Below are 25,929 nucleotides of genomic sequence, written 5' to 3' on the forward strand. Positions count from 1 at the left end.
ATTGGAAACTGAATAGTTTAATGATACTTACTGCATATTCATGAAGAGCTAAGTGATTTAATAATTAATTTTTAGTAGCACTATCCAATATCTGTCCTTTAAAAAATCTTTGTAATTCATGTTTGAATGTCATATAAGTAAAAATTTTATATCAATTTGGGTTTGAGAGTGATCTCAATAGAAATAATTTCAGTTTTACCTCAGCTAAGTCTCTTGTATGTTCTTTTAAGAATTTATCTAGTGCTTGCCTTCATATCTGTGAGAGAAATGATCTGTGAAAGAGCACTCTGACCTTTGTTAGGCTAACGGCATATAAATATTTTATGCTCTTTGCTGCAATAATTTGTAGATCCATGAGTGTAGAAAAATGTTTTCTGTCCCAGAGACCCAGTGGCTAAAGCAATCAAGCTTATCAGGCTGCTATTTCCAATACAGCCAGGTCATAATTATTTGATCATTTAGCCTACGTGAAATGTGTTGTTGTTAGTTTATATCCCAGGGAGTAGAGGCCCATAAGACAAAAAGTGGTATCATGGACACTAACTGAGCCATTGGTGTTTGTCTCAGTAAGGCCAATAATTGTATAAGCATAAAAATCTATCTTCCGTTCCCCAGATAGTTCTTCATGGTCAGGGCTCTGTCACTTCGGTGAGCACCAGTCTGTGCTAATGCTGCTTTGCAAATAGGAGTATTGTTTTTTCTGTGCCATCAATCTGGCATCTTTCAGAAACATGAAGATTAAAGCAAAGAATGCGGGAAGTTCAACAACAGAAAATTAAAGATTAATTTATGTGTTCCTTAACACTTAGGATTTATGTAATTTACAGACTGATCTAAACTCCCAGTTGTATGGATTATCAGCATCGTTGCAGCTTAAGAATGCATCATGTGTGCAGAGAAGGCTGATACAAAGTTCGAAAAGTTTTAGATTTGGTGTAATAAGTACTTTCTTTAGCATGAGTTGTAAAGCCTTTAGAGTGAAATCATTCCCTCCTGTGCCTAACACAGGGTTTGGGGTGGCTTTTTGGAGGTTGTCTGTTCTGGCATTCAGCTCCCAAAGAATATCTTCGCACCGCTTGAAATCAGAAGTCACTTCTTTTCAACTGCTGAGAAGGTTTGACTATGTAAAGTTCAGCTGAGTTATCAGCCAAAGCATTTCTTAATTGATAGCTGAGAGCAATTAAACAAAATAAATTTTGCTGAGGCACTTGGAGGACTTTTTTAATGTATAGAGACTCTTCTTTTGGAGGTAAAGAACAGGAGAAAAATTTGTTTTGGAACAGACTATTTAAAGAACAAGGTTTCTTAATGCCCAGTAAAGTAAAAGTAACCCCCTAACTTTCTGTCATAGACCACTCAAGTAATGATATCTGTGTTGTGAGGTGGACAAGCAAAACATGTTGCTATTTTACCTAAAATATCACTCAGCATGGAGCACCCAGTCAACAGAATTTACTTTATTAGAAAGCCATTGTTGTAGAAAGAGATCTATTTAAAAGGGGAAGAGAAAATTTGGTGAGAATATAGTATTGGAGAGATTGACTGTGCTGGGTCAATGTTTATTGTGTCAGTAGGAGTTGGAAAAGATGGTATTGACAGAGTGTATGTTGTAATGAGGTTGAGAGTTAACCAGGATTTAAACTGGGTCATGTGGGGAAATGACAATACAGAAACATCTCTTGCTACAAAAGAAACCTGTGAAATAAAGTTAACGGTACAGAGCTGTTCCCCAGTCTGGCTGGGGCAATGGCAGGTGCCTGCTCTAGGGGAATGGTATCTGCATCATTATCCATTTACAGTGTTAAAAGATGGAAAGTCAGAAAATTGTGTTTGACACAGATCCAGGCAGAGATAACAGCTCAATTCTATGCTGTTTCCTGCTTATCCTTTCTAATGGTTTATTTTTCCTCTAGGAGAGGATCCAGAAACTCGGCGATTACGAACTGTGAAGAACATTGCCGATCTTCGACAGAACTTAGAGGAAACCATGTCCAGTTTACGGGGAACCCAGGTCACTCACAGGTAATAGCATGCCTGACTTTGTGAGACCATTGAAATAACAGTTCTTACTTTACCTCTTTTGGATATGGCTGGGTTGCATCCTTGAAAAATGATTAACGCTGACAGTGGAAGAAACTAATCTTCTTTTTCTCTTTAAAGCACACATTTTGAACTGTGTTCGATGTTTATCAAGATTTATGATGAGTAACTGATGGTGGCAGATTGTATATAGAAATAAAACGGGAGAGTAAGCAGTGCTTGTTAAATGCATTAGGTGATGTTTGAATATAGGTTACCATTTAAAATGTTATTTCATTTTATTCTTGAACAACCTCAGTGCATTATGCCCCTCTCCCCAGTGTGTAATACTTTGTTTAAACAAGCAGGTGAACTGTGCTTGACCCACTTGATAAAGTGCATAGCTTGAATTCCTGACCAATCTTTGGTCAAACAAATTTTTCTAATATTATTAGTTACCCATGTTTGTAATTTTTTTAGCAAAGCACTGTTTGGAAATCTCTAGCAATATTTTAAATATGCTCTAAATAAACAAAGGCTGTCACTACATTTAAACATTCAGTGACTCAGATCTTTTCAATGTTCAACAGGAAGCTTGGGAGAATATGATGTGTGGCCCCTAATGAGGTCATGGTCCTACATAGCGCTCAATGCCTAATGGACTCTGGCTCATTGGATGAACTCTTTGTGCCTTGCCTTTGTATCCAAAACTGAGCAAGAGCTTGAAGGGATGAACTCCCAATGGATCTATTTTCTTTGAAATTTCAATTAATGTGACGACTCATTATGATTTAATTACTATAATCACAAGATACCTTTTTTTTTGCAGTATATACTTATGTTATATTGCAAACAGTACAATGCTGCTTATTTTGATGAATATTCTCTATAAACAAAGGTAACAGTATGTTAGTTGACTAGGAAAGGAAAAGAGTCCAGTCACTCAGGCATGATAGTAGACGATTTAATATGCCTGATGCTTGTCAAAAACTGTATTTAGAGGCTATGACCTGAAATGCTTTTGTAACCAGTGCTCTATATAAATATTACCAAATATTTTGTAATGTACATTTAATTCATGGATATGTAAAATATATTTTGAAAAACATATTTACTTTTATTATTCTTTTTTTAATTTTATCCTTTCCTCAGTGTAGATATAGCTACCATCTTGCTGCATACGTCTCCAGAGTATTAGGACTGTTTCGTGAATGCTGCCAAAAAGAGAAGAAAAGGTGTCAGAAAAATAGCACTTAGGTTGACATTTTTTTAGCTTAATATGCTACTCCCTTGCCTAGAGGAACAAGAACATTTTACAATGGGGTTATATCTGATTGAAGGTGACAAAGTTACACTTTGATACTGTGAGTAATCCATTAAAAAGTCCCTGCTTACATCTGCTCTCATATGTTAAACACTTAGTGGCCTGGGTGCAAGGGTATCGTTATTTAAGAACAGTGTTGGAAGAATGGACTGTCAGAGCTTTGTAGCAGGTAAATTCTGTTAATGTTGTTACTTGTATTTTGTGACTGGAGCATTCAGAGCTTAAGGGTCTTACAGTTCATGAAGTAACATCACCTGAAATCTGATATTGTTCTGTATGATATATGTTTAATGAGGGGCATTTTTTTATTTTAGCACGCTGGAAACTACATTTGACACCAATGTCACTACCGAAATAAGCGGTCGCAGCATTCTCAGCTTGACAGGAAGACCAGCACCTTTATCGTGGAGACTGGGACAGTCCAGCCCCCGCCTTCAGGCAGGTGATGCTCCATCAATGGGAAACGGATATCCCCCAAGAGGGAATGCCAGCCGCTTCATTAACGCCGAGTCGGGACGTTATATGTATTCAGCACCTTTGCGGAGACAGCTCGCATCCCGCAGTAGTAATGTCTGCCATGTGGACATCTCTGACAAGGGAAGTGATGAAATAGATCTGGAAGGCATTACCATGGATGCCACGGGCTACATGAGTGATGGAGATGTGCTGGGCAAGAATATCCGAACTGATGATATCACAAGTGGGTAAGCACCTTTAGTTTTCTTCTTAAATACCACACTTCACAGAATTCTGTAATTTTTGCATTGCTTTAAATGAGGCTATATTCCTCTTGACTATTAAAAAAAGAAAAAGGTATTATACCCATTTTAATAAGAATTTGGAGGGACAGCTCATGGTTAATTGAGTCAATGGGATTTAAACACATGGTTTAAGCTTAAGGATATGTCAAAAAAATGTTCCTAGGTATGAACATTACTCATGCATGTGATTAAATGTTTTCCTGAATTAGGATCATTGTGGAAAGTCAAGCACATACTGCATCATTCACTTATGACCACAAGATGGAGAGAGTGAGGCATTTTCCATACTGCTACTGAACCCTCTTACCGTCTGAACTTTCAGGAGAAAGTTCACTGAAAGGAAATGAGTTTGCACATCAGTGTGTAGGGTGAAATAGTTGCACATGCAAAATAAAATCTAAAGAACAAGTTAATCTAAGTTATAATACAAGAAATATGAACTGATAGACAGTTATTAACAAGGTTTTACATCAACATCTTACCTTTGCCTTGACTGGAAGAATCATCTGTTCTTTGCTCCAATATGTCAGTATTCAGGTCCTTCCTGAAAGTAGAGTCATTTTTGATTTGCTCAAATATATCAGCCTTAGACTGATGCTAAAAATGATTACTGAGCTGAAAATGACATATTTATCTCTTTCCTTATTTATTTTTATAACAGCCTTTTACCTGTTTGGCCACCTTATGTCCCTTGCTTTTCCACAGTGTTTATAGTAGCGTTGTACCATTGGCTTAGCTGGAATATTTAGTGTCTGTTACTGTAGCAGAAACTTAGAATCCAGATGTTTCTTTGCCAGTAATTTAACCAGGAAGCAGTCTGGAAACCACCATTCATTCTGTCCTTTCTCAATATATGGATGTTTTCACTCTGTCTGTCTTGAAAAGTTGGACTTTATTTGGCTTTCTTTCTTCGAGGCACATACCGTAAAGAAACCAATGCAAAGATAGTATAAATTCTATTTCATACAAAAGCACCTTTAGCTTTTGCTACGTTAATAATGCATCACATCGCTAAAATTGCCTGTGCTTTTGCAAAATAAATCAGTTTATACCTGAGTGTTGTCATGTTTATTATAGTCACAGTTATTGCTTTTCCTCTGGACTATGACCTTTATTCAAACTTGCATCTGTAATATTGGTCTAGATGTGAAGAAAATAAATTCTGAGTAGTGTCATTGTTTCTATAGAGTGCTTAGAGTAAGAACTAAGCAGTGTGCCTGGCAGAAGTGTGTCATTTCCAGCTTCTGTTGTTTGTACCCTAGAGGAGCCCCAGTCTTTGCAGATTCAGTAAAGACTGAACTTTAGTCAGTATATAACGTGCAGGTTCCAGATGGAGAAAAAGGAAATAATAAGAAACCTGTTAAGTTCATGAATGATATTTCCAGAGAAATCTGTGGCTTCACTCATCTCCATGTATCATTTCCTATTCTGTGACTCCCTGGTCATCCTGTAGAGTATAAAAGTCTCCAGGGTCCAAAAATACAACTCTGGTCTTTAGAATCTGGGTCTGAGGGGCTCATAAAGTAACACATGTTTTTGCTGGTTGACACCTCTATCACTAAAAGTGTATCAAAGCAGTCAGTTAAAAGCAACAAATGGCACACTAACATTTAGCAGAACAGTCATAGACTCCACTACAGCTCACCCCTAGTCTTGATCATTACAACATCTTTAATGAGAGAGAGAGTATGAGGCAGAGTACCTGACTCTTATTTCCCACTAGTTTTTAAACAGGGGAGATAATTTTCAGTTTTTCTCATATAATCAGCCACAGATTTGTAAAAGTGGTAATATCAATTGATTGTTAAGAAAGATACCAATTTAGAATTGTTTTGACAAGAAGAGTTGTTGCGTGTATAAATGTCTTTCTCTTCCATGTCTGTTGCCTTTATTTAGCAAAATAGGCTTTTGTAGCTAACGTGGTTTGTTTTATTGATTTATATATCATTATTTTAACCATTGACTAAGTTCCAAGGGCAGAATCTATATTACAGGCCAATCCATAGTCAGAAAGGCCCACTTTAGTTCTCAGATTATTAAGCAAGTTCAAAGTTTGGGAAGTTTGGAGCGCTTATCCCTCTGTACTCGTGTACATTTAAAGTGAACTTTCCTGAAAGCAGCCTCACAGTGCTGGGTTTAAATAGTCTATGGAGACTAATTATATGTGCAGATTCTGTTAGAGGGGAGTCCTTAGCACTGAATTGAAATAACAACATTGGATATAATCCCACTATCAATGGAGAGATTTAAACCTTCTGTCTAAGAAATGAGGGTATTAGCTTTGGTGAATCTCACTGACACCTAATAATGCTGGACTGCCATCTTCAGTATAACCAGATGTTTTGGTTTGGTAGGCTCAGTATCCTGAGTTATCTTCCCCAATGTCAGTTTATGCTCAGCAGTAGAAAGTAGGATAGTGTTGTGTCTCCATGGGAGAGGGATAATATACTGCTTAGAAATTAGAGAGGTTGCTCGTAAAGAAAGTATCAGCGTAACTTGCTGCAGAATGAATCTCTAAGATCAACTTCAGGGTGAACAGGCCCCATATTGTCATAAACTGAGTTACAGAATGCAGAAAACAGCACAAAAGGGCATTTATAACATGAATAGCTCTTTATTAACTGGTATATGTTTCGCTTTGTCATTTTCAAAATTGCTACAATGCTGTAGTCTGCAGCCTTGGATCTGTGTTTTTATTGGCAAACCAATAGGGTAGGAAGCCAAAATATTTGTTACAGCCAAAATAAATCCAATAGCCAAGATAAACTACTTTAGCCCTATGATCCCGATGCTTTCTCTGAAATGTACTGGGTCATGGGAAGTTTCATTTGGCCTCCCTTTCTAGGTCTGCTCAAGCATAGCTCTGGCAGAAATTAGGATTGATTTCATAGGGTTAGAAAGAGTATCTTTTCCAAACAGGCAGAAAATATCTGTTAAACTAAGTCTTCAGGTGTGGATCAAAGGAAAGAAGTACTCCTAATGCGGAAGCTCAAACATCAACAGAATGACAAAGCAACTGCACTGGGATTTGTTCAAGGAGGGAAGTAAGCAAGGAAGATCCCTGGGTGTTGTGCTCTGCCATTTACCTGGTCCCACAGCTGGGTGACCTTGGTGCTTTATAAGCGTTGTCAGAAAGTGACAACTCAAAATCTAGAATCATTTCCCCTATCCACTTCAAAGAGTTAAGCAGTCATTCCGGATGAGGAGGTTAACTCGTTACTTTCTTGGATTTGTTTGGAAGGTTTTGTCTACTTCGATCTCCCTTTAACTAATAACCTTCATGTTCTTCCCCTTCTCTTCTGTCTAATGAGATGCAGAGATCTTTCCTTGGAATGGAGCAACAGAACTGCTGGTCAAAAAGGCCCTTTAAAATTTTTTTCCTTTAATTGAATTAATCATCTGACCCTGTTTTCGTTATCCAAAGGTGCAGTTTTCTATGTAGAATCAACAGAGTGGATATGTTCATTAGTGTTGGTCACAGATTTTCTCAGGAAATGGTTTTTGGTCTGCAAACACCATTTGTCAGAACAATTTCTTGCAGAAATGTATCTGTTCCAGCTACCTTCCAACAAAATGTAGATTTGATGATTTGACAGCTCAGCTGCCCTAGGTCCTGGCAGCACAGATCTGAGCAGTGCAGTGTGCGGCCCGCTTGGCCGCATGCCACGTGGGGTGCGGGGCGCGTGGTCAGAGGCAGCCCCCCACCAACGGGAGTGTCCCCGCGCTCCCTCCCGGAGAATCTGCAGGGCCAAGCTTGCTGGTGCTACCATGACTTCCAAGGTCTGTGCTACCAAGTTACAGTCTGGAGGACCTGGGAGCTCTGAAGTGCTGCTCGATTTTCTGAAAAATGGAAATTTCAGGTTTTATGTGATTCGGTTTTAACACTGATTGGTGCACAAAGCATTTTCCCTAATTCTCAGATAGTAGCTCATTTAAGAAGTGTTACAGAGTGACTCTCTCATATCTCACTTAAGCCTAGCAATTAACTATTTCTTCAGCTATTAAATGAGGACAAAAGGGTTCAGCCTACATACTATGTTCAAGGGCCCTGTAATAAAATTCTTCTAGCACTGGCCTCCCACAGGTGCAGCTGCTGTTATGAGTGAGAGAACATTTTGGCCCAGACTTTATACCATTTGGTTAATCTCCCAGTTTGATTGATGCTATAGGGCTGATATGTTTCCATTCCAGATCCCTATTGCCACAACCTCTTAATGTATTTGTGTGCGTGATCCTCATGGGGTCCTGATTTCTTCTTGTTTATTCAAGTCTTTATGCTCCACGGGGATTTTTTTTCAAGCGCTGTGAATTCAGAACTTAGATGAAGGGAAATGAGAGGGTAGAGCAGGCCACTCTGGGGTGGGGAATCTGCTTTATGACCTGCTGCTGCTCCGGTTGAACAACCACATAAGGGAATTGTGCTCTAGCAAGAAATCAGCTTTGTGGTTCAGAGGCCTGTGTAACCTAGAGCTACATGGCCTAAAACCATCACTGAAACAGAGTTCTATTGTAGGCTGAATTTTTATAGTTATGCCTATTAAAAGGCAAATAAGAGTACAATATGAAGAGCTGAAATTGAGGATTGATTTCATTGAACGTTTAATAATATGATCAATATTTATAGGATTCCTGTGCTTCAGTTGCTTGATTTTGCACTATCTATCAGTCAGACAGTGATACATCTTTTACAGATGTCATGCTCATATGTGGCATATCAGGCCTTCACTTGGGTTAAGGTTTTATAGAAAGAAAAGGACTATGCATTTTGCTGCTAATGAAAAATTGTTCTTGGTAACAGTAGTTAAGAGTCACTGTTTCCTTCTAAGCCTTCTGCAATAGATATGGTTGCTGCTCCAGGTAATGTGTGGCTAACTAGAAGTCAACAGTGGTAGTCATGGTATGCATAAGAACCTTTTCAGTCTGTACATTGACTGAAGTTAGCTATAGTCTTTCCTGATTTATTTTTTGTCATGGTGAATACCTTTCTATTTTTTCTGTACACTTTGAGTTACAGTGAGTTAGCCATTTTATTGAACATTGCATTTTAAGTGGTGTGCCTTTGGGAACGATAAGATTTCATCCAAGTTCAAAGAATGGGTGAAGCTGCATATGCATTCCTTATATGGCTAGAACACATCGACATGACTAAGAATCTTTAGGGGGTAGTTTATTTTAACTTTTTCTCCTTGTGAGCGTAGAGTTTATTTGAACTGTGTTCTGTCTGGGCTGGAACTGTTTTTTTTTTTTTACATTTTGATCCTTTTGACATTGTAGAATGGTAGCTCTAAGCAGTAAATAGATAATTACTACAAATAGCAATAAAGAAATTAGCCAAGCGAACTCAAAATGTTGACCTTTATGAAATGGTATTAGGATACCTTGATTTCTGACTTCTTGGTAAACTATGTTGAAGCTAGGTCAGAACTAGCTTTTGGCTGGAGAGTTGATGTCCTAGTGCTATGAGAATGAAAAGAAAAAAATATGGCAGTGTTTAAATATACAGTAAATCATATCCCAAGAACTGTACTTAAATCTTTATAGAGGACATGGCTGGAATATTACACAAGCATTTTCAATATTATTAATGTTGTATAATATTTTAAAAATAATCTTAAATTTTGCACTCAACTCAAGATTTGTTCCAGTGTCAGCTCCAGCTCTTGTCTATAATAGTGTTTAATTGGTTGCCACAAACAGTATCTCAGATAATGTGCTATCGTAAAACTTTTCTTGCTATTTAGGGTTCAGCACAGTAAGGCGTTGTAGGCCTGTAAGTCATAAACATATCTTAGAGATCAGCTGGGACCATGCATTTTAATCAGTTCACCTCAGACAATTTAGTAACTTGGCTGGAAAGCAAAACCTAGTGTTTACAGCAATCAGGAATGAGAACATTTAACTGGTGACATTCAGATATTTCCTTATATTCTTCCCCCAAATTGCCGTAGAGTCAGCTGTACAGCACTTGGGTCACGTGAGGTCGTACACACGCTTCGTCAGTAAGTCTAACTCACCATTTGCTTCATGTGGTACCTGTTGCTTCCGTGTTCCTTGTTGCTGGCCTGACGTGAATGGCTACCAAAGTACCCTGCGACAGTGATCGTCTCACGCGGCGTGTCTGCTCCTGTAACAAACACCACAGTAGTGTCTGAACTGCTCCTTCCGTGCCAACAGGTTTTTATAATTTGAGCAACAGGACTGCTTCTAAAGGACAAAGCACAGTCCAACTCTGGGGCTAACCAGCAGAGGGAGATGCAATCACAAGCGCTGTGCCAGCGTGAATTGTCTGCACGGAAGGATTAGGTGCGGGTGAGTCGAACCGCGCTGTGGAGTAACTCTGTCCGCACTCCCGGCCCCCTTCTGAGAAGCTGTTAAGAAGCAGCATTCCCTCGTTGGTTTCCTTCGGTCAAAAGGAGCTCCTGTAGCTAACAAAATGAAAGGGGATGATGGGAAATGGATCGCTTGGTTTATTTCTATGATTTTCGTTGAAATAGGTAATGAGAAGGATTTAGGCATCTAAATCAAAACTGACATACAAAACCCCATTCAACAGCTGCCCAGTTCGGGTGTAACTTCAACTTGCTGTAGTCTGGCAGTCTGTGCGCTCTGTGTATGATTGTTGCCACATCTTAAGTAACGATTTTCCACCCATGTTTCACTAGGATCCACAGTGGTACTTACGCACGTGAAAGGTCTGACCTCTTGGGTGTTTTCCAGTCTTGGCAGCCTCATTCTGGCAGGTTTGGGCTCTCACGTCACGCAATTAAGAGTGATTTCTTTTTCAAATGTGGCTGTAGGAGGAAGCAGTCCCTGTTGGACAAGGCACTCAAGTGGAAGTGACATGTTAACAGTCTCTGGCCTCTTTTCCCAGAATGGGTCATTCACTTTATGTTAACAAATCTCTAGATAAATTTCAGAGACCATCTTAGGAGCAGAACCCCAGGACTTAGTACTTCCTCCTTCCAAGTGCTGTAACACCTGGGCTGCGATTTACTCTCCTCCGTAGGGTGATCCTTCCAGCCTACTGCATCTTTTGGGTTTCATGCCCACTGGCCCAGCTTTGATAATTTGGATGACTGATGCACCTTTACCATCTTCTGGTAAGCTTTTAGTCTGGCGTTAGTGTTAGGTTAGTCTGGTTGCAGAGGAAATTCTTCTGTGAGGTGAGAAATGTGCCTTTTAATCTCTTCAGGCAGAGAAGGAAACTAAGTTCAGCATCCAGCAAGAACTCTAAAGTATTACGTAAAAGGGACATCACAACCATTGCAGTAATCAAGAGAGCACTGCTGTCTTTCTGCTTTCAAGCAGTGCTTATGTACTTTCCATTAGGACTGGGTTCCCACCTGGGCCCTCAATAGCTGGAGATGCCAGCCTTGGTTCGCCTTGGTTCAGGCTCTTAAGCTCTGGAGAGAAGTGGAACTTCAGATGCTCTTAGCTACTCCATGTTCACTGTGTAGGAGGTTTTTTTCAATTACCCTTTAGAGCTGCTCACCTCTAATCTATGTATCCTGGACATAGTTTTGTGCTAGAGAGGCTTTGCTGTAAACCCCAGACTTAACATCTCTCATGGCCTAACTCTTGTGGGCATGGAAACCTTCCCAGCTCTGAGTCAAAGCAATTTAGGATTAACTGAGTGGCCTCATCAGAGTGAACTAAATCTGCTCGAAATTAAAGACACAATGTTTTAGGGAAAATGTGGGCAACTGCAATAAATGTAAGTAAACAGGATTGGTTCTTAAAAATAATTATGCTTTTATTGGTCATGTGGTTACAACAGCAGAAATTCTTCGATCCTAATGTCTCTTAGCAAAGTAGTCAGAGTAGAGAGCTGCCCCAAATCCTCTGTGAAGTCTGGGGAGGATCCGTCCCAGTCTCTTCTCATGAGTTTTCTTGGGTCTTGCTATATTCTTAAACACATTTTAATCACCAGGTTTCTTTGAAGCCTGCTTCAAGGAGCTGTTAGTAGTTAATATTGACATTTGAAGTTTCTCACTGCCATAGCCAAGAGGTTTTCTTCAAGATACAGTGCTCCATTCATTTCTGAAGGGGCATTCAACTCCAAGATGGACAAGAGGAATAAGTAAAGCTTTAGCCCATTCTTTCTTTTCATAAACAGCCTGTAGAAAGGCAGAGAAATTGAGGCAAACAGAACCTAAAATCCAGTAAATATAGTATTTATATTATACTTAATAAAATATAAAAAAAATTATAATCTAATCTCTTGCTCTGCTGACTCTAGCTCTTGAATGTCTGCTTCTTAAATGGAGGCTTTTCAGTGCCTAATCTGTGTCATCTTTTTGGATGGGCTGATTTACATTTGTAAAGAGTTTCCAAAATGATGGTGTGGCAAGCCTCTTCCCTGAGGAGCACCCAGCTTAAGTTGAATTTGACAAAGAGGGGTTGAGACAGTGCTGGAAGGAGGATTATACACTGGAAGAGACTTTTACTCTAAAACAGGAATGGACCCAGTGATCTGAGAGGTGCTTTCTTTCAATTTAATAATCTTTTCTCATATACCAATAGCTTCACTTAAACTACATCTAAGACTGCTTACTCCACAGGAAACCAGTTTCTTCAAAAGCTTGATAAGAAGCCAGAGTCCTGGGGAGAATAGCTGAGAGGCATATATGAGATTTCACCTACAGAGGCAGCAATCACTAACATCTCGTGGTATTCCTTCCTTCAGCAAATGGAAGTTTTATAGCAACTGACTGGTAGACTTTTTAAAAGTCGTATCCAGATGAGGACACATGTAGAAATAAATGTAGCCCTGGGCATCAGTGACCAAAAATTGTTACCATCTAATGGCTGTTGAATGGCTTATGTGCCCGGCAGTCTTACTTCATCTCCAGGTAGAAAAGTATTGATTTCACAGAAACTACTTCTTTCTGTTACTTGATTTTTCCCAGAAAACAGTCTTAGGACAAAGTAGTTAGAGAGGTGAACTTTTTTTGCTTCTAAACTACTTTGGACAATGAATAAGCGACTATTGTTGTTAGTTCTTTACAGTTGGGAAGTTTTTCTATATAAACTATGAAATTAAAACATACTTTATTGAAGTTTTGCATAATGTCATTTCCTCTTTCTTACCTGTTAGTGGAACAGGAATCTCCTTCTTCCCAGGAATGACTATCATGTTTGAGACCAACAGTCATAGATTGTTTTTTCTGGCTTATTCCGGATTTGTGTTTGAGCATGTTCAAAAAAAATTGTTTTATTAATTAACTTATTAATTTATATTTTTAATGATGCACCATTAATTGTAAATAGCTACTGATTATTAATAAAGGTCTATTAATTTATAATTTATCCTCACACCATCTCCATGAAATCCAGCTGCCTTATATATAAAATGAAAATCTGAATGAAATGAGCACTAGGTTTGTGTTTCTGTGAACCTGAAAGGTAGTATTTGGATTAAATGTTAAGGATTTGGGTGTTGTATTAGCAGTACCAAGCTGAAAGCTCAGGACATGATCCTATTCCTGAATGCCTTTGCTGAAATGTTGAAATTCATTGGATCAAAAATTGGAATTTAAACACAACACACAATCCCAGGCTGGTTGTACTGTGTTATTTTTTAATTTAAGGAGGTTTGTGGACAGGGTATATGTTCTACCCTTTGGTTAGAAAGATAGCTACTGTGCTGATGGTGGGCACCATGTAGCGGAGAGTGGTCAGGCAAGAGTCATGTTTGGAAGGACTTGGGGAAAAAACAGGGGAAGAGCATCTGGTCCAATATCAAAGTCATGACAAAAAAGGCATACCAAATTTATACTAATTGCAGATGTTTGGGGTTGTCATAATTCTTCAGTTAGGCTTCTTTTAAAGTCGTATTTAAAACAAATTCCTGGTTACGGTAACAGGAATGTTTTGATCGCATTTATCATGCTTCAGACAGAGCAGTGGAGACTCTTTTTTTGATTTTTTTGTGACTGGCAAAGTTAGACTGCTTCTCTGATATTCAAAGCTTGTTAAACCTCTTGATCTTATTTAACTGGCTGCAGTGACCAGTGTTTCCAGCAATTAGTGTTTGCTAGGACGCTGCAGCTGAAGCCTAATCAAGAAAAACATTTGAAGGAAAACATTCAGCAGAACAGTGCTATTAGTGAGGCGAAACGAGAATGGTTTTGAGTGTCAGAGCCTATGTGGAGGCCTAGAATAATCCAAAAGCTGTAATTCCTGAAAGCTTTGCGTTGCGTGCGGCGGTGCGGCTGCCGAGGGTCGCGGGCTGCCTCTGCCCCGGCCGCCCTCGCGCAGGCGGGAGGCAGGCGCCCGGGCTGCCGCGGCAGCGGTGCCTGGCGGCAGCGTTGTCAGACCGTAAAAGCCGGCGTGCTGTGGGCAGTCTGGGGGCGAGGGCGAGCAGAGCGCGGGCAGAGGCCGAGTGGCTCAGCCTGCTAGATGGTGCTGATGGCTGGCATAGGCCGGTCCTGCTTCCTGTGCGTGCCTTTCATGAAAGGGAAACAAATCACTTCAGCATCAGAAATACCCTAAAAATATTGCCCTTGGAAGGACTTATTAGGCCATTCAAAATTTCAGAGGCGCAGAAGGGGTGTATGTGGAAAAAGAAATGAGAAGTCTAAAGGTCCAGGTTGTCCTGGGAACTCCAAAACAGATTCTTTTATGCCTGTAAAACAGGGCAGGAGGCCACTTTCTTCTGGAAAAAAGTGTCACCTAGAAAGTGGTGTGGAAGTTCCAGTTGTGTGTTAGAAGTGCATAATGCTGCTCTTGTGTAAAAGAAAGAGGGTTAGTTGATTCTATTTTCGTATTGATTAAGAGTAAAGCTATGGAAATGAGTATTAATCATTCATTAATCCCTGAAAAGATTACAAATTAGAAGCACTTTTTAACTGATGTCATCACTCATTCATTGTCTGTTCTTTAAGTATTGATATATTTGACTTCAGTAAAGGTAGTCATCCCCCTGTCTGTTGGCACCATCCCTAAAAGAACCTGAGCTATTAAATTTTTTGAGCATCTGGAATTTACCCATCTGTATAAAAGTCACAGAGTCTGGATACTACACATTTTCCCTTATCATATATTTAAACTTTTCCTTATGCTGGTGTAGGTAGAAAAATATTTCAAAGTACTTGTTTTAGCACTGAATGTGCTTGCAGAGTTCTGGTAATTCACAAATCTAGTAATTTAGTGCAAATTTGTCATGTTTTTTAATAAAAAAGTTAAAGAAACAAACCTAACAAATAACTGGCATAATAAAATTGGTTAGACTGCAGTGAGCCACTGTATAGGAGACAAAGTTATATCAAAGAAAATTTTGCCTGTATTCAGGAGCTGGGGAGGTTGTTGCAGGTGTTGAAGGGCACATCAGGTTGAAAAATATATTCTTAGAATTACCCCCTGCTACAGCTCACGGTGATTTCTGCAACACTGCGTTCTGACACAACCATAGCACTGACTACTTCAGCACCTGTAGGAAAGACTGTATTTGTGTAATTGTACGTTGAAGCCATGCGTGCGATACGTCAGTCCAAGTTGGGCTGGAATGTGACTTCTTACAAGCTTTGAATAAAGGTTTTCCTTTTTGTCTTTATTCAGAATATCTAGGTTTTTTTAGAAACTTCCATTGGAGAGCCAAATGATGCAACACGTGCTAGGTCACCAAGGGTTGTTAACACTGTTGAATAAATACACTAGCATTACGTATTATATAGATGTACAGTGGGGCAATAAATTTAGGTAGCATTAAGTACCTCTAGAATTAGGCCCATCATCATATTTATATTTCATAAGAACAGTTATGCCTTCCTCTTTAATTTCCCTTCATCTTTTTCTTAGTGACAGTTAAAAGTGGGCCTAAAATAAACTTTCTTTGAACATTGTACTCTGCTGCTACAGATACAATTTGATGGCAAACCACATTGAGTAACTGGAACCTTCAATAGTTCAAATATATTTAAAATACAGTTTTACATCACTGACTATTTTTCTCAGTATGTAGAGGCAGAGAATTAGAAAGAAAACGATAACGGTATTTGTATATAAATGCAGGATAATATTTCCTGGTTTTATTGCTCTCTGACTAAAACTTTTTAAGATTGTCTTTAGAAAAATATCCCTTGGTTATATTCCTCTTTGTCATAAGACAAAAATCTGCAGCAATAATAATGTTGTATTCATAAAGGCAAGGTGGCTTCTGAGAGCCGAGATGATTTTAAGTTTGAAGGGAGGGAGGGAAAGGAGGAGAGAGCAACGACTGGAAGTTGGTGGTAGCAATATCTTTTACTGTCTCATCTCCTGAATAGCCTGTGGATAGTAGAGAATCCTGTGTTTTGAATGCGTTTCTCTATACAGTGTTTAGAAGATAGTATTTCCCCACGTTCTTTGACATCACCATTTCATGCAGGACTTGAGGCATCATTGCTTTGGATATCTTTTTGTAATTAAACGTTCCTGAATATAGGACATTGTATGTAGTAGAAATGCAGGCATAAAGCTTTCAATCTGTGATTACACGAACCTCCTTTAGAATACAAAAATTTATCTCTCGTTGTTCCTACATGGAAGGAACTTGTCCTATTGGTATAGCTGGTAAAAGTCCTATTTTATATCTGTGCTTTTTTACAGCGTCTTACTTCAAAAATCTCATAATGTGTAAAAGGCATGTAGCTTCCATTGACTTACGGAGGATTTATGAATGCTTAGCACCGCTGAAAATCTGAGTTATTTTTTTCATTTGATGCAACTGCAGAATTATTCTAGTCCATCAGGTTGCTGAACTTCTGTGTAGAGGATGAAATCTTACATTAGTAAAGACGTTTTCCATTGCCTTCAGCATGACTAACTCTTGACAGTAATATGTTTCATTTAACATATTCCATGTAATAAATATGGAGAACAGTCTCTTTTAACTTTAGGGTTTATTTTTTTTTAATCAAAGGACTAGTCATATGCCAGAGAATGGTGAAGTCTGACAGCAGAGCTAAAAGCTGTGTTTTCAAATGTGTGTAACAGGTATTCGTACAGGAGCGCATTGCGTGTGCAGACAAGTAACTGCAATAAACGAATTAGCGTACGTACATTAGGTGTTTTTGCAAAATGCTTTTTGCATGTTTGTAGAACAGTATGGTCTTAAGCTCCACTTTCCATTTCTTTTAGTAGCTTAAGGAAAAGAATGTTCTTCCACGATAAAATTTTTATAAACTATCTCAAACAAATGTTAGAATGCAAGACCTAAGGCAAATTCCACCCAAGTTACAGTGGAGCCGCTCACCTTGCTTTTTACAGCCTTTGTTTCTGAGTTGAGAGAAGCCGGTCCCCACAGACGTTGCTGCACGGAGAATAGCCTCGTGTCCGACTCTGCTAGCTTAGCAACCTCTTTGTTAAGCTCCCCAGAGAAACTCCTCTGTTGTTCCCGGGAAGGCCCTCTGCAGATTCACACAGCTAGCTCAAATGCTAAGCAGCAGATTGTGCAAGGTTTATTGACTTTTTACTATTTTTATAAATGTAGTAATTGAATTTGACTTCACAGTCAACCACATCTGTTGCAGTAACATCTGTGAGGAAAGTAGTGGAAAAAATGCAGAAACAAAGCATGTGCTATCTGCTTTACCACTTTCCCTCTCAAGGGTAGAGGGATCGTTGCCTGAAGCCAGGAGTGTCTCTCCCTTCTTGCTGTGAATGAGGAAATCTTGCTGTAAGGGGAAAAGCTATGTGCCTTTTTAAGGAAGAGCAGGATATCTTGGGTGTCTGGATACCGCTCTGTGGGCTGCTGTTGTTTCACTAAGAGCGGCTAAAGCGTTCAGAGGACACCATCTTTTCAACTCCTGACTCAGTGAGGTAGTTTACGTATCCAGCTGTGTGCCCGCGATAGCACTGTATTGCCAGAGCTGTTGCATGTACTTGATTCTCAAATAGTCGTGCGAAAAAATTTATGGTACGTGTACACAACTGTCGGTACTGCTCAGGTAAAGGTAGCTGGGCTGGCAGGCTGGTTGTGGTCGCAGGGAGCTCGGTGCACACGAACATCCTGAGCCGATCAGGACTTGCTTCGCAAGTGTAAAGCTACCTTCAGTGTATCTGTACGTGCTGTGGTCAGAAATACTTATAGAAATGAAGCTAAAGCAAGAGCAAAATCCTCGTTTGATTTTGACGCTTTGAACTTGTTTGCATCTTACTTTCATGAAAGGCCAGAAAATTTTTGAAAATATTGTTGAGAGACTGATGTAGTGCAGCTTGTTGCAAAGCTATTCAAGAAGAAAAGGCTGGAGTAACCTCTTAATTTCAGTATTTGATTAATATGCTGTAGTGTTTTATTAATGTACAACATGGAAGTGCTGTGTAGTTCTACATCTTTTAAACTGTTCTTTTTTGGATTACCACTCAAGTTGTGAGTCTGGAAATCTCTTCTTTGGTGCGTCACAGAATTTAAACCAGCAGTTAAACCAGGCCTTCAATGGCTTATCCAAATATCAGACTTTTATTAGTTTTATCATATTGACTTAATCATGCTAAGCTGGACAGCTAACCTATACAATATTGTTTCTTCACGTATAAATGTGAGCTTTTGTCTTCCATGTGGATATACATTAGATGTTTGTCTACTAGATTTTAGAAGAGTTTGAGATCCTCAACTCACACTGCATTATGATTACTGCTGTCTGCAGAGGTACAGACTTGAGCAACTATGCTAGATAACACACAACCTGCATTATTGTGATCAAAAACATTTATCAATTCTTGTCCAACAAGTGTCATCTCTGTTCTCTTTAAAATTCATTTTTATTTGTCTAAACTGGAATGTGAGGAATGTGCCATCCTAGCAATTTGTGAAGTACCATATATTCACCTGGTGCTTCTTAATATCTAAGGCTAATAACACTATTTAATTGCAGATGTCTGTGGGAATACAGATCAGGGTTGAAGAGAGAGCACAATTTAGAGGCCAAAACAAGGCTGAAAAAAACTTTTGCTTTATGTGGCAAATTAGATTTCTGATGATATGTCTTGGGATATTCATTTTTCATGAACCATGGACAAAATCTGGGTGAAGTCAATGGGATTTTTTCAGTTAACTTCAACAGGGTTGAGACTTCCATAATGTTGTTTTAGCCCATGCAAAATGGTTCAGGGTGATATAACTTGTGCGTTTTTTGGACGGGAAGGAGTGACTAATAGCATTGTTCACAAATATTAAATGACTTGCATACAAGCATCTTTAATGAAAGTTGTATTCTTTCTTTGTCACCAATATGCTCAAATCCAGTTCTTACTGATGAGAGACGCTGCAAAATGAGATCAGAACAGTAAGAGAAAGGCAATGTTTAAGCCCAGAGCTCCCCAAAAACTTCAGTGTGATCAAGAATAAAGCCTTCCTTGCTTCATTATCTGCCTAATGTTCTCAACCCGAAGTGGGAAAAATGCAATATACGATTAAAACCATAGGGAAGATATGAGGTACAGAAATATCTAAAAGGTTTATTGATTTACTAACCATGATGTTTTGTTTTTTTGTTTTAAAGGTATATGACTGATGGTGGTCTGGGCCTTTACACTCGAAGATTAAACCGGCTGCCTGATGGGATGGCTGCAGTACGAGAGACGATGCAGCGTAATACTTCACTGGGACTGGGAGATGCTGATAGGTAAGCTCTAATGCAAATGCTTCGGTATGATTTTGCATTTGGTTTCAGTTATATCTAATGCATACTGGAACTCAATTCAGTAGTTTTGGGATTTCAGATATTGAATACAAGCCTATAAGCTTCTCCAGGGTATGTCAGGTTATACATTCACAGAGGTGCCAGGATAAACACTGACTTTGTCTTATGCTTGTTTTGTTGACTTCTTGTCTGGGCTTTTGTGCACAGGGCCTAGCATAAGAAAACTGCAAGAATTCTATTTTAATAGTGTTTGAAATATAAAAGACCTAATTTTCTTCTCACTTCCACTGATTCTTCTGAGTCCAGTGATTCAGTGTGAACAGTCAAGTCCAAAGATCAGGTGTTCGTCAGGTGACTAAAAGCCCATAATTTATGGGCGTGTGATCATACGGGAAGACAAGATGGGTAGTAATGAGACCTATGTTCTGTCAGAGCTGAGATAAATGAGTTAAAAGACTACTTTTGCTTTTAATGGCATCAACCTGTAGCTGTTGCTTCTCCTTCCAAACTGAATGCCTGAGGAATGTTGCTGTTGAGGTAGTAAGTGAATGTAAGTAAATTGTCATCCTCATCTGTTACTGTGGCTTCTGAACATTGCCACATTAACTGTAGCTATATGTTTATAATACAGAATTCTTCTAATATAAGTTATATTTAATTAACAGTCAGCCTTCTGGAGAGCTAGTGATATATGATTATTGATTCTTTCTGCCACAATATTTTCTGCACTTGTAACATTTTCTCTTGATATGTAAATTAATCTCACATATTATTTGCTAAACTGCTTTATTGAAAACACAACACAAGAGGGGCAATTTTTTATGTTCCACGAGAGATATTATTTGTGTTTAAATAGATTCCACTTAGAATGGGATTGTGACACACTGAAGAGAAAATGTAATCCCTAGTTAATATCAGTTATTTCAGAGAAACCAAAGAATATGCTCGCTGAAAGAAAAACATTAGAGAATGAAAGAAGGAAAACTAAAGAGAGAATGGAAATAGCTTTGAAAATAATTCAGTTCAGATGAGAGGGGGTGACTTTACGCATAATAAAGATAATTTAGCTGCAGCATAGGATCATGGATAAATTAACCAAGTCTCAGATTTGATGATGTTGTTATGTGTTGTTTTGATTTAGTCTTTCCTATTTAGAATGCAACCCTTTTTACCTTAGAAGATCAGGACTTGCTGATAATAGTGCAGCAATTTAAAAATAGCTCTTATTTGGTTGCTGCTGCTCAAAATCTGCAGTTTAAACAAAAAATTAATCTTGGCTTCAGCTGCAGTTTTATTTGATGAAAACTGGCATACGGAAAAGGAGTGGTGCAGTAAGGAATTGCTTGCTTCATTCTGTGAACAGAGGCAAGCAGGAGCTCTGATCTGCTTTGTAGGTACACCTAGAAAACATGTATGAAGATTAAATTTAGCTTGTTCAAAGCAGATGTTAAGTGAATGCATGGGAGAACCAGTAAGAAAGGCTATGAACCTGTAAGCATTAGGTTAATCATTAAAAAGTTATCAGGGGAATTTTTGCGATCTGCTGACTTGTTTAGTTTCTTGTGTTATTAATTGTAGAAGTCTGGTTGCGATTCTTTTACACGTTAGCTCCATTAACATAAAGCACAGACCTTACAAGGTACGTTTTCCCCTGCAGCAGGGAAATCCAGCTAGGCAGTTTAATTTAATGCTTGGTTGCAAGGTTAATGGAATCATTGCACAACACAGCTGAGCTTATTTATTCACTTCAAGACAATTTGTGTTTGTATAGAACAAAGGGCATTTTTAATGCCTTTTTATTTTGTTTGTGATTTTTTTAAAGGTTGTAAATTAGCCACCTATGGTTTTCTCTCTTCTATGTATATGAGCTGGGTGTTCACCATCTGGTTATTTACATTCATTTTACATCATCAGGCTGTAAAGCCTGCTTGGTCTGAGACTTATTTCTGCCCTTACATTCATTTATGCAACTTGCATTTATGAATCCATGTAGATAGAGGGGCAAAATTTGAAATGTAGATTTGAGTAAATCTTTCAGTAATTGCTTATTTATGTAACATTTTGTTTAGATAAGGTAACTCAGGCCTGTGTTGACTTATATCTACCTGAATAGGTCAGGAGAACCTCAGGTTCAGGTCAGGTTAATGAACCTGAGCTTGTCAAAGGTAACTTTAAGGCTGCTGTTAAGGAAACATCTGTATGACTCTTTTTTTAAAGCCTCAGTGGTGGAGTGCTTAAATAACAACTTTGGGGTATGATTAACTTGAATTGTTTCAATTTTAGAATTTAATTGGTGATTGTGTGAGTTCTTGCACGTTTATAATTTATTTTGAGGTTGTGTGAATTACAACTCTTTGCATAAGAGTATAAGGCATAAAATGTTATATCCAGCTAGTCCTGTGGAAAGCATTCTTCTGGCTGCTGCGGGAGCTGTCTCATCAGAGATCGGATTACATTGTCTTTGTACTTTGAACAGCTACGACATTTATGGACTGTAGGTAAAACATGGCTCACATGTTGAACACAGACAGGACTGAACTGTTTCAGTACTGTGGTTCAGATCTGTAACAATTACAAACATACCCTGGTTACTCTGCAGTTAAAACAAGACCACATTCAGTTGAGCTGTCAGAAGGACGCACCACTGCAACCAGCTCCTGGTAGTCAGTAGCATTTTGTGCTTTTGGCAAGAGTCTTGGATAATCCCAGATCAGGATGTGGTACCAGGAGAGGAACGGGAAAGGAAACAGCAAGGATAAATTGAAAGTGTAACAGCAGCAGAGCAAAAAGGCAGAGGACATTCAAAGCACAGATCTATTACTAACAATGTCATTGAATGAAGACTTTTTTCCAAGTGCTATCGTTTACAGTAATTTATACAAATGGCAAAAATTATGATTTTCAAGAATAGTAAGAGTAATATTTTGCTCTTATTTTTCATGTTATAAAAACACGTGAAGGTTATTTATACATTTCTTGACTCTTGGTAATAGACAATGCTTCACATTTGTGGCAGAAAACCCTTAGACTGCAGTATGTTTAAATTCCCGAACTGCAAGTTAACTTACTGACTGCTATTACAGTGATGAGATCATTAAAAAAAATGCATTAGTGTTCAGTGCTGGAGGGAGATAGCTGGACTACCTTGATAATCATGGGAACCAGGATTACACTGGAGAAGAGCTGAAAAGCACGTCGAAGCATGTCATCAAGTTGGGGATAACATTGTCCTGTTCTGAAGCGGGGGAGAAACAGAGATGTCACTGCTTTTGGAAGAAGGCAAATACCACTGAAAGGAGAATACTATTACAGACATGGTGCTGATGGATATGGCATTAGAATATGTGTTAAATTTTCTTGCTTTTTGGCACTATTTTATGGTAGACAGTGGAAAAATATTATAATGTAAGAGAAAACATAATTTTGTTAAGCTCTCCTTTATTATGCTAAGTACTTGTATAATAGGGTAAGACAGCCTTTAAGTCCTCAGGTGTTGTTTTCAGATTTACCTCTTAATTAACACAATGCAACTATAGCTAAATGAAGGTGCCTGTGTAGTTCCTGGCCTTGCAGGTGAGGAGTAAAGTCCTCCATTCAGGGAGAATATCCACAAGAATAGTATCTCATTACTACCCATCTGGTGGTGACCATAGTTTTGCCACTCTAGCAAGGGCAGCACGATGCATAAGAAAAGCAGAAAGGTGTCTAGAGTTTAAGCTAGTCTTTGTCCTAAAATGTTAAAACATGACTGGGTTAAATTTTATTCTTCAGATGGACACAACTGTTGTAAAAATAAATTGAACTAGGTATTTCAGCATTGTAAACTTTTTCTCAGTGGCAGTGGTATTCCCATCATCTCTTTCCCTCACAGCATCGCCTACTCCTGTAAGGCTCCCTCAGGAGTGCTGACGTAAGTGTTTGTGGAGTTTCACAGTACATGAACTTGCGGGGGAATTTATCTAGTGTGTTATATGAATGGGTGCATGGAGAGAGGATGTCCTTGCTGTCAGGAAAAGGGATACCTAGCCTCCTTGGAGTCATCTACAGACCTCAGGAGATCTCAGCTAGGAAAGATGCTAAGCTGTTACAACTCTACCAGGGATGTTTCACACCATCAACCCACAGTTCCTTCATTTCCAGAAAGCCGTGACAGCTGCACTTGCATGCAGCTGTTATAATTGAAATCTGTAAAATGTAGGTTCTTATATAGTTACTTAATAGCAAAGTCATAGAGCTGGTAAGATTATTCATGCCTAACAATTTGCTGTGCTGGGACAATCTGTTTGGATTTTGTCAGTGAGTTAAATAAGTACTACTGCTCCTAAATACGCAGGTTGTACCTTGGTACCTTCAGATACCTTTCCCTCTGTCTTTGAAAGATCACACATTTATCTTGAAAACTGACTAGCAGATGCAAGAAAATTCACATTGCAAAGTTCCTTTGAAGTTTATGGCCTTGTGATTTGCTGATTAGAATCACAATACCATATACTTTTATTTTGCAAGGAATCTTTTTACAAGCTGTAGTCCAAAGTGGTTTTGGGTTACATAAAGTAATTCCAAAGTTAAGCAGCAAGTAGTAAGTTGAAAGCAAAGGTATAGTAGCTATACTGGAGGGCTGAAATTAGCAGCACCAAAAGGAAAGGCGACGCTCTATGTCCAAACAACGCAAAGTTAGTCAAGGAAAGTAACATCTTTTGTTAGATCAGTTTTAGTGGGGGAAACGGGACAAACTTTTGCGCACACAAGCTCTTCAGGTCATTTTTCAGCAGAGATGGTATTTATTTAACACTTCTGTCCTGGCTCTAGATTATCATGTCATGTAACAATAATGGATGTATGATTAATATGGGGGGGGGGGTGTTATTGGAGCAGTTTTGTGCACTGTATTTAACTAACTTTTCATAAAAATGCATTTTGATTTCCTATGGGAAAGTCCCTTTTCCATTTCTCCATGGCTGAACAAAAGCAGATTTTGCTTCCTGTAGGACCTACGTGCATCCCTGTCCCAGCAGGATAAGCAAAGAATTATTCTGTTGTCTTGTAGCTACTACCCGGTTTAGGAGCCTCGCAAGCTGACAAAAGAGTTGAGAGCAGCTCTGCACCTTTCTCAAGAACTTTCTTCCACTGAGGAGGTGCCGTTCTACCACTCAGTGCTCTAAAAACCTGCAACCGCAACCTGCTCCCTCCAGAGTTAGCAGATTAGACAGTCTTTACTTGCTAGCCTGCCACAGTAGTTTTAAAACTCATCTTTGAAAACATTTTGTGTTTAGGTATAAATGCCAAAGACATAGGCAGGATCTAGGCTTTAGGAAGTGCATTTCATGTTGTAACTTCCTTCCCTGTGTGAAGTTTCCTGCTTTAGTTATTGTGGTTCTGATTCTGCATTACTTTATATTTTAGGGGTTATTTCTATCTCTGCTTCTAATTAAAAAGCTTAAGTCAGGAGCTGAAGTTCACTCCAACACTATTTGAAGATGGCTGGTACCTCAAGGGAACAACTCATAAGATCTAAGTTAGGACCCTCCTTTTGCCCATATGTTCCATATATTCCCCACTGTGAACAGTTTTGACCCTTTTCCTAGAAATTCACACTCCTGCCTGTATCATACAATTGAAGAAACCTTATCTTTTTCAGAATTACAGATACTGATTCTATAGAAATAGAAAAGCTGCATAATTTAAGCTGCTGAATAATTTGCATCTGGGGATGGTAAAATCATGATCCTGTATCACTGGAACTACATTTTCCTGCAGTGACGTTTCCTTTCATACACACCCACTTTCTGTGTGCAAATAAAAAGTTGATCTATCTGCTGATTTAGAGGCTCTGCTGAAACTCTTGATACTTCTTGTTCCATTGCCAGAGATTAGCACTGTCTTTTCTGTTGTATGAAGTGGCTTTTAAAATACTCTAGGCATGTGGGAAATTAAGCTTGTATTCCAAGGGTAAACAAGATTGTAGATACAAAGACCATTTTGAACTGTATCAGGGTCTTTGTGCTTTGCATGACAAACCGAAGAATGTGAAATGCTTGCTGACATAGTGCAGACTTTGTTATTTAGTTTTCCATGTCGAATGGCAAGAGAGTCAACATAGTCTCACAGCTGACCTACACCAGTAACCTCTGAGTTTGGGATTTACAGATTGAATAGATAAAACTAATAACAGGCAGCTGTCAGACTCCAAAGGGACATTCTT

The 25,929-nt window shown here is 38.8% G+C and overlaps 1 protein-coding gene and 1 long non-coding RNA gene across 10 annotated transcripts in view; one reads left to right on the top strand and one right to left on the bottom strand.

The window, feature by feature from the left end:
* The window catches only part of NAV2 (neuron navigator 2), a 451,621-nt gene that overhangs the window by 340,263 nt on the left and 85,429 nt on the right, over positions 1-25,929 (top strand). For all 9 annotated transcript variants that reach the window (XM_064512842.1, XM_064512840.1, XM_064512843.1 and 6 more), the window contains 3 exons: positions 1,914-2,022; positions 3,658-4,047; positions 19,587-19,709. In XM_064512842.1, the coding sequence (XP_064368912.1) occupies positions 1,914-2,022; positions 3,658-4,047; positions 19,587-19,709 (622 nt within the window). The remainder of the gene's footprint in view (positions 1-1,913; positions 2,023-3,657; positions 4,048-19,586; positions 19,710-25,929) is intronic.
* Positions 3,152-10,395, bottom strand: LOC112979972 (uncharacterized). The gene is made up of 3 exons (XR_003258313.2): positions 10,119-10,395; positions 4,587-4,648; positions 3,152-3,233 (listed from the first exon to the last, which is right to left on the bottom strand). It is a non-coding gene; the product is annotated as an uncharacterized LOC112979972 (long non-coding RNA).

This window comes from Dromaius novaehollandiae, chromosome 5, assembly GCF_036370855.1.
Source record: "Dromaius novaehollandiae isolate bDroNov1 chromosome 5, bDroNov1.hap1, whole genome shotgun sequence".
NCBI lineage: Eukaryota > Metazoa > Chordata > Aves > Casuariiformes > Dromaiidae > Dromaius > Dromaius novaehollandiae.